Source organism: Bos indicus, chromosome X (genome assembly GCF_029378745.1).
Source record: "Bos indicus isolate NIAB-ARS_2022 breed Sahiwal x Tharparkar chromosome X, NIAB-ARS_B.indTharparkar_mat_pri_1.0, whole genome shotgun sequence".
NCBI lineage: Eukaryota > Metazoa > Chordata > Mammalia > Artiodactyla > Bovidae > Bos > Bos indicus.
In genome coordinates, this window is record NC_091789.1 from 98384518 (window position 1) to 98401644 (window position 17127).

Below are 17127 nucleotides of genomic sequence, written 5' to 3' on the forward strand. Positions count from 1 at the left end.
GACCTGTGACACGAATCCCAGACGGAAGTCAGAACCCCACCACTGTGCCTCATGAGAGACCATCCACTTGCCCCTCCTCCCGCCCAAAATCTAAAATACAATCAAAAGCAGCATACACTGAGGAAATTGAGAGGAAAGGGTGGAAAGAAGTATGGAGTTGATGAAGAAATAGAAAGTCCTAGAAAGAATCACAATAATTTTCATGACGCAGAGGAAGTTAGTTTTTTGGTGTGATTATTATTGCTAGAGCCATTTTGCAGAAATGGGAAACGCCACGTCAAAACCTGGCCCCAAAAGACCTTCGATTTCTAAACCCCAAGCTCCTTCAGGGCCACCCGAGCCCCGAGTTTGCCGCCTCCGATTTCGCCGCTGCAGTGGCGAAAGCAGGGCTGAGGGGAAGGGGCAGATTTAAGAAGTGCGTAGTTGCTGACGGGGAGGGGGGAGGAGGGAGAGAATGACAGCGAGGCTCTCCAGTCTATCTGAGCACATCCTGCTCACTGCTTGCGCTTGTTTTTTGTTTTGCGTTTGGGTCTTCAGAACCACTGGTACTTTTCCCATTGGATAAAACATTGGAGGCTGAGGGAGAGGGGCTTCTTCTCCTCAGATCTCCCCGCGGCCAATCGCCCTGCACAGTCCGGACGGTCGCTGAGGGAGTCAGCCGGGTGATTGGCGGGCCTGAGGGAAGCCAATGGGAAAGTGATGAGGTGCGGTGTTGGCAAGCAGATTGCGCGCGAGCAGGCGGGGGGCTAGGGGGCGCAAGGGCTGCCGCGACGGCCGGCAGCCAATGGCGAGGCGGGACGGCCCCTGGCGTCATGAGGGGGCGGGGCCTGACGATTGGCGCGGAGGGAGTACGGCAGGAGCTGTGGGAGGGAGCGCCACAGCGAGGCTGAGAGCGGAGCTGGTCGCTTGAAGCTCGGCATTTTCGCTTCAGGTGTGACGAGCGGCGGCGGCCCGGCCGAGCGCGAAGGGCCGAGCTGTGCGAACGCGGTCACCATGGACCGCGCAGATGAAGGGCCTCCGGCCAAGGCCCGCCGCCTTAGTGGCTCTGAGCCCCCTCAGAGCGAGCTGCTGCTGCCGCCGCCGCCGCCACCTCCTCCTCCTCCTCCTCCTCTCCTGCGCCTGCCCCTGCCTCCACCTCAGCAGCGCCCGAGGCTCCAGGAGGAAACCGAGGCGGCACAGGTGCTGGCTGACATGAGGGGGGTGGGACTGGGCCCCGCTCTGCCCCCGCCTCCGCCTTATGTCATTCTCGAGGAGGGGGGTATCCGCGCGTACTTCACCCTGGGGGCTGGGGGTCCCGGCTGGGAGCCCGCAGTCGAGTCAGGGTACGGGGAGTCGCCCCCTCTCGCGGAGAGCCTAGAAACGCTCTCTCCCTCAGAGGTTTCTGGGGAAAGCCTGGAGATTGACTTCCAGGTGACGGAGCCCAGCAGCTTTGCAGGAGAGAAGGCCCTAGAAACCTGTAGCGCAGGGGGGCGGGGGTACCAGAGGTTAGCCGGTCCAAGAGGGAGAGAAGAGACCGTCATCATCGTGGAAGATGACGACGAGGATGAAAAGGAAAGCGTGAGGAAGAGGAGGAGGAGGAGGAAGAGGAAGCCCAGGAAGGTGAAGAGGGAAAGCCCAGAGAAGAATGCTGAGAAGATAGAGTGCATCCTGCAGGCTCTGGAAAACATTCAGCTAGACCTGGAGGCGGTGAATATCAAGGCTGGCAAGGCCTTCCTCCGTCTCAAGCGCAAGTTCATCCAGATGCGGAGACCCTTCCTGGAGCGCAGAGATCTTATCATCCAGAATATCCCAGGCTTCTGGGTCAAAGCAGTATCCTTGTCATCTATACTCATGGGCCAGGAGCCCATGACCAGAATTGGGTGGGGGGCGGTGGGAGGAGGGACGGACTGGGTGAAAGGGTGTGGGGGCGGGCCCCTGTTGGAAGAATGAGGAAGTCTGGTGGAGAAGGGATGGAAGGAGTGTGGCAAAACATCAGAGAAGCTGAACTGGGGATGGTGAAGGGGGAGGGGGGGCCATTAAAACTGGACCACATATGGGAAAAGGAAAGAGAAGGAGCATAGCATTAAAAGAAAATGGATCACAGACAGTGAAAGGGGGAGGACAGAGACACACAGCAGAAAAATTGGATCAGAGATGGTAAAAGGAGGAGTGGGGAGAGGGGGACATGGAAGATAAACTGACTCAGAGACAGTGAAGAGGGAGGGGAAGGGCATACAGCAGAGAATTGGCCCAGAAAGGGTACCCAAGTCACACATGGCTGTGCATGCCTAGGTTTCTACTTAGATTCTAGTGAGACCCCAATCCTGGCTGGAGAGGAGGGGGCCAGAGCCCTGAAGAATCAGGAAAAGGGGTATCTAGGAATAGAGATTAAGAAGTTAAATGAAGGAAATAATAATAATTCACTGTTGGTGATAAGCTGATCTCTGGGGAACCATGTAACATATTAGAAACACATGGGTTTAACATCCTAATAGAATTACATGGACACAGACACTTGACACTGTCATACATACATATCACATGATCACAGGCCCCCAGTACCCAGGCACAGTATTATGTGGCCACAGGTCCCCAGTACCCAGACCACACCATCACCTGGACATGAGCTCTCAGACAGACACACAACATTATGTGGACACATACCCATAACACCCAAATATATAACATCATGTGACAACAGGCCATCAGCAACCAGATATAGTATCATTTGGATGTGGGCCTTTAACCCCCAGACACACAATGTCTTTTGTGAACACTCAGAGACACAACATCACTTGGGTATAGACTCCCAGCACCCAAACACACAGCAGATATGAACCATGGCAGGGCCACCTAATATAGAGGTTTGATATTTTTAAACACAGGCTCTCACCACATGGTATCATGGGAATAAAAGTATGGGTCTTGTTGCATGACCTACTTGCTCCACATACATCACATGAGCACAAAAGGAATTCTGCTCCAGCCTCTCTTTTGTTCTGCCCTGCATAGCCCTGCCTGGCCTTCCTTCCCTCCTTCTCATTGAACAGTCACTCCTTGACCTAAACTGCTCCCTCCATCAGTTCCTCAACCACCCCAAAATTTCAATCTTGATCAACCAACGCGATGAAGACATTTTCCGCTACTTGACCAACCTGCAGGTCAGGCCAAAGAGATCTTTTCTACTAGGACTGGGCAAGGAATCTGGTCCTTGGAGGTGAGGGGGGATTGGGTGGGAGGGGCCACAGTGTGGTGGGAATTCCACCATTACCCCCACCCTGAGCAGGTACAGGATCTCAGACATATCTCCATGGGCTACAAAATGAAGCTATACTTCCAGACAAACCCCTACTTCACAAATATGGTGATTGTCAAGGAGTTCCAGCGCAACCGCTCAGGTAAGAGGTAGCCCCAGAGCAAATTCATCCCTCCATCTAACCTTGTCCAGTGCCCTCTCTATAGCCTCCTTTTTCCCCAGGCCGACTGGTGTCTCACTCCACCCCAATTCGCTGGCACCGGGGCCAGGAACCTCGGGCCCACAGGCACGGGAACCAGGACGCCAACCACAGCTTCTTCAGCTGGTTCTCAAACCATAGCCTCCCAGAGGCTGACAGGATTGCTGAGGTGGGGCCCCTCCTGGCATTACCAGGGAAAACCTTGCTAGGCTTACCCTTAGGTGCCTGGGGGATTGGGAGTAGCCTCTGGGACTTGTGCTCATAGCTCTCTTCCCCTGTCTCTTTCAACAGATTATCAAGAATGACCTGTGGGTTAACCCTGTGCGTTACTACATGATGGGAGAAGGGGGCTACAGAACAAGCAGAAAGAAGCAAGAAAAAGAAGAAAGGTGATGGCAGAGGGTTGATGGCTGAGAGGTGGTTTGTTAAGGGTGGGGCAAAGACTAAGCTAGTGTCACACAGTATTCATAGAGCCAACAGGGACCTTTGAGATGATCCAATCCAATATGTTTTACAAGTGGGTAAAACATATTGCCTAGAAATGGGGTGTGATTGGCTGAGGTTATGCTCTCAGGGGCAGAAATGGGACTCTCCCCACCTAGCCTCATCCCTGGGAACCCTTGTAGCCTATTGCCTCCCCTGTTACCACCTTTCAGTGTTTGTCTGCTCTGGGTACATCACCTCCCACCAACCCTATACTCAACCCCAGACTTCCCCACAGTAAAAACAAGGATGAATATGAAGTGGTGATCATGGATGACTCTGATGACTATCACATCATGGAAGACATTATTGGAGAGACCTCAGACAGTGATGGTATCACCGACAATGAGACCATTCATGACGTCAAGATCTCTGACTTCATGGAGACTACTGACTGCTTCGAGACCACTGACAACGAGATAACTGACATCAGTGAGAGCCTCTGTGACAGCGAGTGCCCTGGCCACAATGAGACCACCGACAACAACGAAAGCCCCAATGACAACGAAACCACTGATAACAATGAGAGTGCTGATGACAAGGAGAGTACCAATGACAATAGTGAGAACCCTGAAGATGACAACACTGATGAGAACGAAGAGAACCCTGATGACAACGATGAGAATGCTGATGAGAACCCCAATGGTGATGAGAACCCCAAAGATGGCAACCAAAGGAGCAATGGCAACAACCAGGACAGCAGTGACAGTGACAATGAAGGAGACAATGATGGCAGTGATATTGAAGATAATGATGGCAATGAAGGTGACAACGAAGGTAGTGATGATGATGGCAACGAAGGTGACAATGAAGGCAGTGATGATGACGACCGAGACATTGAAGACTACGAGAATTACCTTGAAGACCCTGACAAGGATCACTATAACAATACCAACCAGGATGACTATGAGGACGAAGTAGAGAACATCTCTGAAGAAGAATCGTCAGTGGAGGAAGAGGAGGAGGGCAGTGAGGAAGGTGAGCGGGACCCTTACCTTTTATGTTTTGTTTTTTTCTTTGAACCCTCATCTTTTGTCTTACCTCCTTTCTCTTCTGTCAGAGAAAATCCAGCCAGGGTCAGAGTATCAAGGCATGAGCACAATCTGCTCTTGTGGAGAAAAGAAAAAAACATTCTCAGTAAGTTTTTAAATTAAGCAAGGCCAGGAAACATTTAATTTACAAACATAACAAAACCAAAGAAACAAATTTCAGTTCTTGGTGATAGGCAGATAGGTTGTAACAGAGCACAAGACAAATGAAGCAGAGAGAAAAGATAGGAGGTAGTGGGTGGTAAATTAAGACAGGTTCACACACAGAGGGAAACAAGTGGCAAACACATTGTAATTCAGCACACTCTGTACCCAGCCCTGGCCTTCTGGGAACTCCCAGGCTTGCTTGGGGAGCTGGGGGTGAAGTGAACAGTGTGCTCAGTGATCCCAGAGGAGGGAGGAGCTAATCGTATCTCCAAGAATTAGGAAGGGGAGAACTAGAGAAAGAAAGTAACATTTGAATTGGAGGCTGCCTTCACATTAAGGAGCATTATGGGGCATTCTTGGTGGAAGGGATCACATGAAAAAGAACCTAGAAGGCTGAAAATGCATAGTCTGTTTGTCAGGGTTTACCAAGTTGTCTTCTAAAGACCCTTCACCAAAAGGTTCTCACAAAAGGTTCAGAGGTCAAATATATTGGGGAAATACTGCATACAATAATGTCCTTATGTAGAGTCACATGTACATTGGCACCTGAAAGGCTCTGATAAATCCTACTCTAAGAAACCTATTTAAACATTGTGGAAGTCAGCATTTCCCAAACATTGATCACAGAAGCCATTGTTCACTGTCCACCAAAAAAAGCATTTTGGGAAATGCTGAGGAAGGGTTGCACATGGAGGGTTGAGGGAGAAAGCAGTATTTAAGGTAACTGCCATGTTTGGTTCTGGCCTGGATGACTGGCCAAAGGAAGCACCATTTCATGAGATGGGGAATGGCATGGCAGTATGATTGGTGGGATGCAGAGAAGAACATGGAGTTGGAAGGGCTTGTTGGACACAGGTACAGGTGTCTGAGAGGCAGGTGGTTAGTGGTATGTCTGGGAAGTCAGAAATTGTAAAGAAAGGAGGTAGGTAACAAGCCAGGGCAGAATCCTATATCTGGATTCTGGGGCCAGTTAATGTTAATTGGGTCCAATTAACATTAATGAAGTGTTTACTATGTGCCAGACACTGTACTAAGGGTTTTCTTGCTTTAAGTAATTTAATTCTCACAGCAACTCTTAAGAAGTAGGTACTATTATCCTCCTTTTATAGATGGGGAAACTGAGACTCTGAGAGGGTAGAGTTAGGAGGAGAACTAGGTCATGGAACATTCTGAGAAGGAAGGAATTGTCAGCAGTGTCCAGTGGTCCTGAAAGGACAAGTAAAATGAGGGCCGGGATGTGTTCGTTGTATTAGCAGCTGAATAGATCATCTGTGACCTTGGGAAGAGTAGTTTCAGTGGCTAGGTAGGGGTAGAACCAGACCACAATAGGAAGGGGAAGGGATGAGCAGGGGTTAAGGTAATAAAATCAAACCTTGGCTAAGAAGTAGATGGCAGAAGGCAGACAAGGGGTATGTTTGAGCTTGACTGTAGGCAGGCAAATAGAGGAGAGGCAGCCCCGTGGGGGAGGTAGAAGGAGCAGGAGGGCCAGCCACTCCTGGGAGTTTTGGCCATGGTATCCCTGGCAAACTTCCATTGAGGGCACCAAGAAAGGAGGAGTTGAATGAGTGAGTAGATTTAATCTAGACATATTTTTAGGTAGGGAAACTGAGGGAATTGCCGGCCTCATCCCCTCCTACTCAGTGGCATCTCCTTTCAGAAAAGGGGAGGCAGAGTTATCTGCACAACCCTAGTGTGGGAGCAGGGGTGGGGAATTGGGCCAAAGAAGACAGGCCTATTTGAATCACACCAGGGAAAAAGAGGGAGCAGCCTCTGGATGAATAGAAGGTTTATTCAGCTGAAGTCAGAGCTCAGGAAGAGACACACACATTGCATACACTGGGAGAAAAAGCTACTTTCAGAGATGTGTCAATTAGGACAGGGGCAGCCCACCCTGCCTTCCTGCTTTCCTCCCACTGCCCCTTACTCTCACACACATACTTGGCTGCTTGTTCCAAGCAGAGGTGCTTGATCAGTGATCCCAGGCCCCCCAAAACCTGACTGTGGGCTCTGTTCCCTGTGAAGAGTGATATCTACCCGTCCATCTAACCACCCTCTTCCATTTTCCCTTCCTTGATTCTCTGTCCTGTGCAGGCAGTGAGCAAGGTGAGAACAGCAATGAGGAAGGAATCGAAGACGACTCAGGAGAAGACTCAGAAGACTCCGACATGGAGAAGGTGCTTCAGGTCCAAAACCCTTGGGCCATCCCTGGAAAGAGGGGCCAAATGGGATAAACGTCTTACCCCTTCAGGGGCTACTTCTCTATATCCTTCTCCCCCTGCCCCATTTGCCCTCCCTATCAGCTAGGGCCGAGCGGCCCCGTATTGCACTTCTGGGGGGTGATTGACTTCGTACACGGGTTTAAAGTTTATTTTTATGGTTTAGTAATTGAGAAATTCTTATTTTGGGAGGAGGGAATGGGGGCTTCCCCCTTCCTTTTAGCCCTCCTCCCCCGCAGGCTTCTGTGTGCTGCTAAATGTATTATTGTGATGCTTTGGTCAGGGCCCCTCTATCCCCCTCCTCGTGCTGTGTGGAGTGGACACCCTTAATCCCGAAGCGGGGAGGGCTGCTGTGGCCTTGGGGGGCTCTGCTGCCACCCTGTTCTCCCAAGTCTCTCTCTTTTCCTCCACCCCTCGCCTTCCCAGCTGCGCCCGCTAGCCCGCCTCGGTGTCTATGCAAGGCCGCTTCGCCATTGCGGTATTCCTGTCCCCCTCCCCCCAGAAGTCCCGCCTCGTTCCCTCTGGACCCTGGTAATCCTAATAAAAGTGTGAGCAAATTCAAAGTGCTGTTTCGAGTCTTTTGTCCCACTCGGTGCGCGGTCCCCAGCAGCCAGTCTCCGTTCCCACAGGCCCGCAAGTAGGCGCCTCGTCTATGCAGGGGCCAGGAAGATGGTAGTTGCTGGGGGTGGGGGTGCCTGGCTAGGGGCGAGCTCCTCCCAACCGCAGAGATGTTGCGTCAGGTCAATGCGGACCATCCTGACCAATGGCAGGGCGAGGCTGAGGGAGCCCCTCCCTCTCCCGGAGGCCGCAGTAGACTCAGGCAGGTAGCTAACAGCTTCCCACGCCTTCCCCTCCGCGCATGCGCACAGAAACGCCCTGCGCTCTGGAACATTTTATTCAGTGATCTTTTTATTTATCGTGCGTCAAACCTTTCCTCGGGCCTAGTATGAGCTGGGAGAGGGGGAGCTAGAGGAATCCATTTTTTTCATTCGCATGTAGTGAAATAAAAATGATATCAGTTAGGATTTAATCCAGTAATGCATAAGTGCTCTCTCAGGAAGAAGGTGCATGATCTCTGGGGCTGTACCTGGGAGAGAAGGCAAGAAAAGAGAGCCCTGGCTGGGGAGTTTGCATAGAGAGAAAAGCAGGGCTTTCTGGTGGCTCAGTCGGTAAAAAATCTGCCTGCTATGCGGGAGACCAGGTTGGATCCCTGGGTGGGGAAGATCCCCTGGAGAAGGGAATGGCTACCCACTCCAATATTCTTACTTGGAGAATTCCATGGACAGAGGAGCCTGGCGGGCTACAGTCCATGGAGTCGGAAAAGGTCGGACACGACTGAGCGACTAACACTTTAACTACTTTTCAAAGGAAGAGAAAAGGAAAATTACTATGTAGCTATGTTCTTGCCTGGAGAATCCCAGAGACGGGGGAGCCTTGTGGGCTGCCGTCTCTGGGGTCGCGCAGAGTCGGACACAACTGATGCGACTTAACAGCAGCAGCAGTGGGGGCAGGGCGGGAACGGTCAGGAGTCGGACGTCTGAAAGACAGACTTTATCTGGGAGATATCTAAGGAAAGGCCCAATGGCTTTACGTTTTGGATACAGAAAATTTATTCCCACGAACACCACAGAAACCTCCCAGATTCTTTATGAATCATAATAACTTACGCAGAGATCCCAGACATCTGGGTATGTCTTCTGCCATATACCTCCCGAACTTATGGCACCCCACTCCAGTACTTTGTCTGGAAAATCCCATGGATGGGAGGAGCCTAGTAGGCTGCAGTCCATGGGGTCGCTAAGAGTCGGACACGACTGAGAGACTTCACTTTAACTTTTCACTTTCATGCGTTGGAGAAGGAAATGGAAATCCACTCCAGTATTCTTGCCTGGAGAATCCCAGGGACGGGGGAGCCTGGTGGCTGCCGTCTATGGGGTCACACAGAGTTGGACACTACTGAAGTGACTTAGCAGCAACAGCAGCTCTTATTTTGGGGAAGGCTTCAGAAGGTTTGATTTGTGTTTTACATCATGCCCTCTGCTGGCTAGCAGGAGCATTGATTTGAGGGAGGGAGAGCAGTGAGGAAGTTGATGCTATACCTAAGGTGAGAATGGCGTGATGGGGAAGGATACGGGAGATTTTTAAAATATTATCTTTTGGAAGTTTTAGATTTACAAAATCATTGCAAAGATAATACAGAGAGTGTCCCTATACCCTACCAGTATACCTTACCAGTTCCCCCTATTGTTAACATCTTACATTTGTACGATATGTCTGTCACAATTAATGAACAAATATCAAAACATTATTAACAAAAGTCCATATTTCCTTAGTTTTCACTAAATTTTCTTTTTCTGTTCCAGGATGCCATCTAGGACACATTACATTTAGTCATCATGTCTCCATAGGCTCCTCTTGGCTGTGACAGTTTCTCAGATTTTTCTCATTTTTGATGACTTGGAGTCATCAACATTTGAGGAATACTAGTCAGGTATTTTGCAGGATATCCCTCAATTGGGATTTGTCTAGTATTTTCCTCATGATTAGACAGGAGTTATGGGTTTGGGAAAGGAGGATCATAGAAATAAAGTACCAGTCTCTTTGTATCATATCAAAGGTACATGCTATCAATATGTGTTATCACTGTTGATGTTAACTTGACCACCTGGCTGAGGTAGTGTATGTCAGGTTTTTCCACTGTAAAGTCATTCCATTCCCCCACCTTCCATACTGTATTCTCTGGAAGGAAGCCACTAAGCATAGCCCGTGCTTAGGGAGTGGGGAGTTATCCTCCAACTTCTTGATGGGGAAGTATCTACATAAATTAATTGGAATTCTCCTGCACAAAAAATGTGTGTATTCTATGAGTGCTAGAATCAACAGGCTCTAAGTATAGAAAAAGAGGGATTGAGAGAAGTCAGAGATGACTGCCAGGTTGCTGTGGGACCTCCTGTGAAATGGTTAGAATACTAGATCTTGGATATACTCCAGATTGTGATAAATGTTTTGGGGAAAGCATGGAAGCTTGGATGCCTCTGGTTCTAACCTGGGACCACACTATCAGAAGTGGGTAGAGGAGACTCTGGCCCAGAAAGGGGAACATCTTGCCCCAGGGCCAAAGCTGAGAGTACAGGATGCTGAGTCAAGGCATCTTGGGCAAAGGAAAGAAACACCTATGTGCAGTATCTGGAGTCAGTCCTAATGAGCATGTGATGAAGTGGAGGGGAGGGGAAAGCAGCAGGGGCAAAGGACCTGGAGAAAGATAGCCTGGGTATCCTTGCCTGAGTCTACTCTGGCACACAATGTGACTCCCTCACCCTCTCTAGAGGGTCTCAGTTTTCCCATCTACAGACAGACTAATTGTGCTGGGGGATCAGCCCAGGAGAAGCAACCAGCCTAAGATCCCAAATGGAGTCTAGTCTTAAAGCAAACCTCTGAAGTTTGCTAAATTAAATTCCTAGCCTCTCATCCTGGCTCCTCTTTACTCACCCTGTCAGAAATGGCCTCTGACTTCAGAGACACTGTTAGGACCCAATTATTGGTCCTAATTATGTTAATTAGTATATTAATTCTAATAGTATATTAATATACTGTAGTATATTAGTATTACTATAATATATTAATTCTATTAATATACTATTAATTATTAATATATTAGTATATTAATTCTAATATACTTGGCCAGGATGCTCATGTCCTGGACTGAGGCATGGGAGAAGAAAATGTTCTTTGTCTAGGGTGACATCTTTTCCCTATGCCCTCACTCCTCAGTGTGTGGTGTGGCTTCAGTTCTGCCCAGTCTGGTCCTCCAAAAGGGAGGACTGTTCTAGAAGCCCTTAAGGTCACATCCAACTCCAGAATATAGTCTTTGCTGAAGACCAATGAAGACAGGTCCATCTGCTGGGACCCCAAACAGAAACCAGGAGGAGAGTGAGGAACTGTAGATCCAATGTGCCCCAGGGCTTGTTCCCATGCTGAAGCTACTTGTCTTTATATCCATCACAACTCACCCTACTCCCCTGAAGCCTGGAGCAACTTCCTGAGGGTGAGGTTCCCAGGACTTCCTAGGACCAGACCTTTAAAGTGCCACCCACTTCTGTGACTAAAAGTAGATTGGCAGGGACAAAACTAAATTCAGGAAACTAGATCCCTCCTTCTTTGGTGACCAAAAAGGCCATCAGTGGCTCCCGTGGTTGGGAATGTGGAGGATAGTTAGGGAAGCATCCTATTTTTCATTCCATAAACATTTATTGAGCACATGCTGTGTGCCTGATAGAAACTCAGTGATAAGAATACAGCAAGGGAACATGAATAGACCAAGTTTTTGTCCCCCTGGAGCACAAAGTTGAAACAAGTGTTCATAACCATTTTTGGGTGCTATGGATCTGCTTGGTGATCTGGTGAAGCCTATGCATCTTTTCTCAGAAAACAATATCTTTTGAATGCATAAAATAAAATAATTAGAGCCATAAAATATTGAGTATATTTAAATATTGTTATTAAAATATGGAAAAACAAATATGTGTTTTTGCTCATTAACCCATTCAATCACAAGATCTAATGGACAGTCTAATGACAAATATGCTTTTGAGATAGAGATGAGATTATATACTTCAAGAAATGTGCAACATCTATAATATGACATGAAAATCTCTGTGATTTCTATTAGTGATGGAGTCACAGGTACTATTACTACTATGGTGAGTTACATTCTTTGCTGAAAAGATGCTAAATTTCAATTACAGGAGAGTGGAAAAAAAAATTTTCCCCCATCCAAATTTAGGAACCACTCTAAACCCTGTCCCAGCTGGACTGGAGTGAGGTTTGTGAACCCAAATTAAGAAACCCTAATAATAGGAAGGGCCTTCCTGTATCTCCTTCCTTCTTAAACCCTTTTCGTCTGGAGGACAGAAGCCGGGGGTTTTACTCTGGGTCGTACTGCTGTGTGACCTTAAGTCAATCAGTTTGCCTCTGTGAGCCAAAGTTCCCTAAATTTGAAACAATGGCAAAGGCAAGAATTGGGACGGGAGACCTTAATTATTTATGCTCCAGGCAACTAATTTATGTTCTCTCATTGAATCGCCTATTGAATGGATGGCATTTTCAGGTAAGATTTTAAAAATTATCTTCCCATTTCACAGATGGTTAAGCTGAGGCTCTGAATGAGGTTGTCTCTTGACCAATGTCTTAATCAGCAAGCAGCGGGGGCTGGTGGATGACTGGCCAGACGCCTATAACCACCTTATCCTCCAGGGATAAAACTGGGAACTACTTTCACTTTGAGCGAGAAAAACCTGGCTCAGAAATGCCTGCAGGTTAGCGGAGCGGTGGTTTACGGAGAATAAAACGTCAAGAAGCTGCGTATCTCAGATTTCCAGTGACTCGCGCCAGGCCTCACTTTGGGCTTCGCGCCTGCGTGCTCCCAACCAACCGCCCAAAGATGTGTCGAACCGACTGGCAAAGAGCGATGACGATCGTACTCCTGGCCAATCCTATTAAAGAATGGGCTTGTCTCATAAACCAATCAAAGACCCCCAGAGGGGCGGGTTTTCTTAGGCTTGGATCCTAGCTGGGGGTGGGGGGCGGTAAAAATAAAGTGTTTCCACCTCCAGCCAATCCCAGGGAAGACAGGACGGCACTCCTCCAATAGGATCCTGGAGCCGTCGGTAGCAGTGGCGGCCTGAGACCACCCCTAGCGCTCTGGCAGGCGGGAGGGACGCATCCGGTGCATTCTCGAGATCCAGTTGCCGGCACCTGGAATCTGCTTGCGCGAGGCAGTGGCGGCACCGACGGCCCGAGGTTCCCGGTGAGACTCTGTAAAGACTGGGGGTAGGGGACGCGGGGGGAAAGATGCCCAGCCGGAGCGCGTGAGAGGTTGGACCTGGGCGAGCTTTTATCCCGGCGGCCTCTCAACCCTAGGTCACCAGGTTGCGGAGGATCGTGCGGGTAGCAAAAGGAAGGCGAGTGCTCCTGCGGCCCCAGACAGCAACCAGGTGAGTACCCTGCGGAGCCCACCCCCATGCCCGCCCTCCGTGCTCCCCTCATTTCTGTCTCTTGGTAAACGGTGTACTTTGCAGGTCTGCAGCTCACGTGATTGTCTGCTTGCTTGTCTGAAAGTCTCCGTCTCTCTCTGCCCACTCCACTCCCCCTTCCTCTGTGTCTATCCCCACCTTTCTGTCTGCCTTTACCTTTCTGTCTGGCTCCCTCTCTGAGACATAGGAGACCACTCAGACCTACAAGGCTGAATCCTGATCCAGCCAGTAAAAACTAGCTGTAAAACCTCGAGCCCCATCCAGCTGGGCCTCAGTTTTCTCATCTGTCAAATGGGAGTCTAATATTCTCCTGAGACAATACATGTGCCTCACTTTGCCCTGCTACTGGCCCCTAGAAAAGTGTCAATAAATAATAACTGTTATGATTGAAAAGAATATAGTCTCTCTTGGCCTTTGCCTTTATTTTTTCCTGTCTCTGACCCTCCCCCCACCCCAATTGGTTCTTCTTTGTGAATGTTTCTTTCTCTGTTATTGCTTTTCCTCTTTCTGCCTCTTTCCCATCCCGAAGCAGGTTAGAGGTACATTGTTTATAGCAATGAGCTTGGCCTAAGAGTGCCTATCAGCTTAGTCTGGGGCACTTGTCTGTTCTGTGGGTAAAAAAAACGGAGCCTGGCCTTAGACTGCTTCTGGCCTCATTGAGGAGACAACCCTCTTTGTTCCCCAGCTACTGTGTTAAACACGTGAGACCTACCCCCGTAGGGTGGGGAGCAGCTTAGATGAAAAAGTGAATCAGGTTCCTATCCTGTATCATGTTAGTTACTACAAGAAAACCAGAGACCAGGGGTCTTCTCATTACAGCCCCAGAGTTGACCAGGTGTCTGGAACTCACCTTCTGTCATCAGCAAAATCCCCTTCACTCTCACCCTAGTGTCTGAATAGTCCTGTTGGTTTTTTTGCCTTGCCTTAGTGGTTCGCATACCTTTTGGACATAGCACTCCATTTTTATAATGTACATTTTGAAATATCTCCTTCACTGTTCTGAACTGAAGTGCATAGATAATAGAATCTGTCTACACACATAATTCCCCTCAAAACCAATATAGTGTCCTAATTGGATATAAGGGAGAAGTAAAGGAAAAATAATTTATAATAAAGCAATATATATTTCGTTATCTTTTTTTTCTTTTAAAATATATATTTCAATATGTAAAGGCTGGGATATAATTCCACCAGAAGACATAATGGAGTGGTCTTGAACATAATGGAGTGGTCTTGAACATATAATCCTTGTACCTGGGAGTGTGACAGCTACACTGTGACTCAGAAACCATGGATAGGGTGATGTGATTTTCCTAGATGATGAGTAGTTCTTCATAAGGTTCTAAACAAAACAAAGTGCAATCTTCCCTCAATTTATATGGTTGTTGAATTACTGGAAAAGTCATTATATATTAAAATCCATGATCTGGCTCCCACAAGCTCTCTGATCTTATCTCCTATGACTCTCCCCACTTACTCCCTCTCTTTCACCCATCCTGACCTCCTCTAGGCTACTTGAACATATTAGGCACACATCCACCTCAGGAGGTTGAACTGGGCCATCCCTTGTACTTAGAATGCGCCCCCCTCCAATATCCACAAAGCTCATGCCCTCACCTCCTTCAGGCCTCTACTCAGATGTCACTTTCTCAATGAGGCCTACCCTGACCTTCATATTTAAAATTGTAGCACTCCCCTAGCACGTACCCTGCTCTGTTTTTTCCATAGTGCTTCTCACCCTCTTACATAACATAATTTACATCTTTATTATGTTTGTTGTTTATTGTCTGACTCTCCCACTCAATTGTAAACTCCAGAAGGGCAGACATGGTTGGTTTGTTTTGTGTCCTGATGTATCCCTATTACCTGAAACAATGCTTGGACATAGTAGTCTCTCAATAAATGTTTATTGAATGAATGAATGAACGAACAGGTTTTTCACCTATGTGATTGTCTGATGGAACATTCTAAAGTTGTATGGGATGCGTTATGATTGTTAGCCATGTGGAGCTGTTTTGTGCATTGCAGAATGCTGAGCATCCCTGGTCAGTGCCCACTGAATGTCACAAGTAATCTCCAATTATTGTGACAGTCAAAAATGCTCCCAAAACACCCCTTGCCTGTTTGTTCAGTCCCTCACTGAGAACAACTACTTGAACAGAAATTTGGCTTTTCCCTGAGCACTCTGTTCCCCCAGCAGCGCCCTCATACCCCTCTTGCCAGGAGATTAGGACATGAGAGTAGGTGTCCTCACTCTATATGTCCTTTCCAGACATTTTTTCTCCCTCCTCCTTAAGCATTCTATTTTTTTTAGAATTAAAACCTTCTTATTTTTAAATAATTTCAGACTTTTTAAAAGTTATAAAAACAATACAAAGAATCCCCATATATCCTTCACTTAGATTCCCCAAATGTTAAGAAATTATATAACTACATTTCAATTATCAAAATTAGGAAATGAACAATGGTACAATACTCTTAATGAAAGTATAGAACCTATTTGAATTTCATCATTTTTTCCACTACTATAATTTTTCTATTCTAGGGTCAGATTCAGGATTCCACATTGTGTTTAGCTGTCATATCACCTTAGGCACTTTTTTTTAGATAAGCAACAAAAATTTATTGTATAACATGGGATTATACCCAATATCTTCTCATAACCTATAGCGGAATATAATTTGCAAAAAAAAAATACATAAAACAAAAACAGAAAATCGAATCCCTATGCTATACACCTTAAACTAACACAATATTGTAAATCAACTATACATTTTTTTAAAATTTCAGTTTACAAACCTGTAGAGAAGGAAAGCCCAACATATATATTGCACATTTCTATGAATATAGTTTGTCCATGAGAATACATGAAAATTTTTATTATATAGCATGTGTCAATGTAATTATTTCTTCAAGCAAACATGTACTTATTTAGGTTATCTCCAATAATACATCATTATGTACTTTTTTCTTTTTTAAATTATGAAAGTATGATAACACATTTACAGGAGACTTGAAAAATACAGAGCAAATTTACATATAGTTCCACTATATAGTAAGTACAATTACTTTAAGTAGATAAATTAATATTTTTAGTTGGAGTTTCAATATCAAACTCTCAAAAATTAATGGAATGAATAAACAGAAAAGTATAAGGATATAGTAGACCTGAAAAGTACTATGAACCAATTCAACATAATTAAGATTTATACAATTTTCACACAACAGCAGGATACAAATTCTACTCAAGTTCCCATAGACTAAACCAGGAGACACTGGAACATATACAACCTGGGGATTGAACCTGGGTCTCCTGCATTGCAGGCAGATTCTTTACCAACTAAGTGACACTGGAACATATCCAGGGACAGAAAACAAGGTGCAAAAACTTCATGGTCTGAAAGTATTGAAATCATGTAAAGTCTGTTCTCTTATCACTGTGGAATTATGTTAGAAATCAATATCAAAAGATATTCAAAAATAACCCACATATTTTCAAGTGCAATGTGACATTTACCAAGAGAGACCTTTGACTTAGCTGTTGGAAACCTCAGTAAAGTTAAAACACTGAAAAAACAGAGGGTGATTGCAGAGAAGAAAGTATTTAAATGAGAAGCTAATATCAAAGATTCTTTAAAAAAACATATATTTGGAAATTAAATGTCTACTTTTAAATTATGAGTGTATCTAATAAGCCATAACAAGAAAAATGAGAAAATATAAAAATAAAAATGAAAAGAGAATTTATCAGAATTTGTTGTATGCA

At 46.6% G+C, this 17127-nt stretch overlaps 1 protein-coding gene and 1 pseudogene across 1 annotated transcript; both read left to right on the plus strand.

The window, feature by feature from the left end:
- Positions 1 to 859: 859 nt before the first annotated feature.
- TSPYL2 (TSPY like 2) lies at positions 860 to 7892 on the plus strand. Its single transcript, XM_019956248.2, has 7 exons — positions 860 to 1809; positions 3063 to 3140; positions 3266 to 3377; positions 3458 to 3603; positions 3726 to 3823; positions 4156 to 4895; positions 7205 to 7892. The coding sequence occupies exons 1-7, from the start codon at positions 994 to 996 to the stop codon at positions 7342 to 7344; spliced, it is 2130 nt and encodes a 709-aa protein (XP_019811807.2). The 5' UTR covers positions 860 to 993; the 3' UTR covers positions 7345 to 7892.
- A 4998-nt stretch (positions 7893 to 12890) lies between these two features.
- LOC109555481 (palmitoyltransferase ZDHHC3 pseudogene) overlaps positions 12891 to 17127 on the plus strand; it is a 72375-nt pseudogene continuing 68138 nt past the window's right edge.

What these genes read in the sequence shown, in the direction of transcription:
- TSPYL2 (XM_019956248.2), top strand. Translation starts at nt 994, where the DNA reads ATGGACCGCGCAGATGAAGGGCCTCCGGCCAAGGCCCGCCGCCTTAGT. An exon ending in CAGGCTTCTGGGTCAAAGCA is followed by an intron (nt 1,810 to 3,062) that starts GTATCCTTGTCA and finishes TCCCTCCATCAG; the next exon opens with TTCCTCAACCACCCCAAAAT. An exon ending in GCTACTTGACCAACCTGCAG is followed by an intron (nt 3,141 to 3,265) that starts GTCAGGCCAAAG and finishes CACCCTGAGCAG; the next exon opens with GTACAGGATCTCAGACATAT.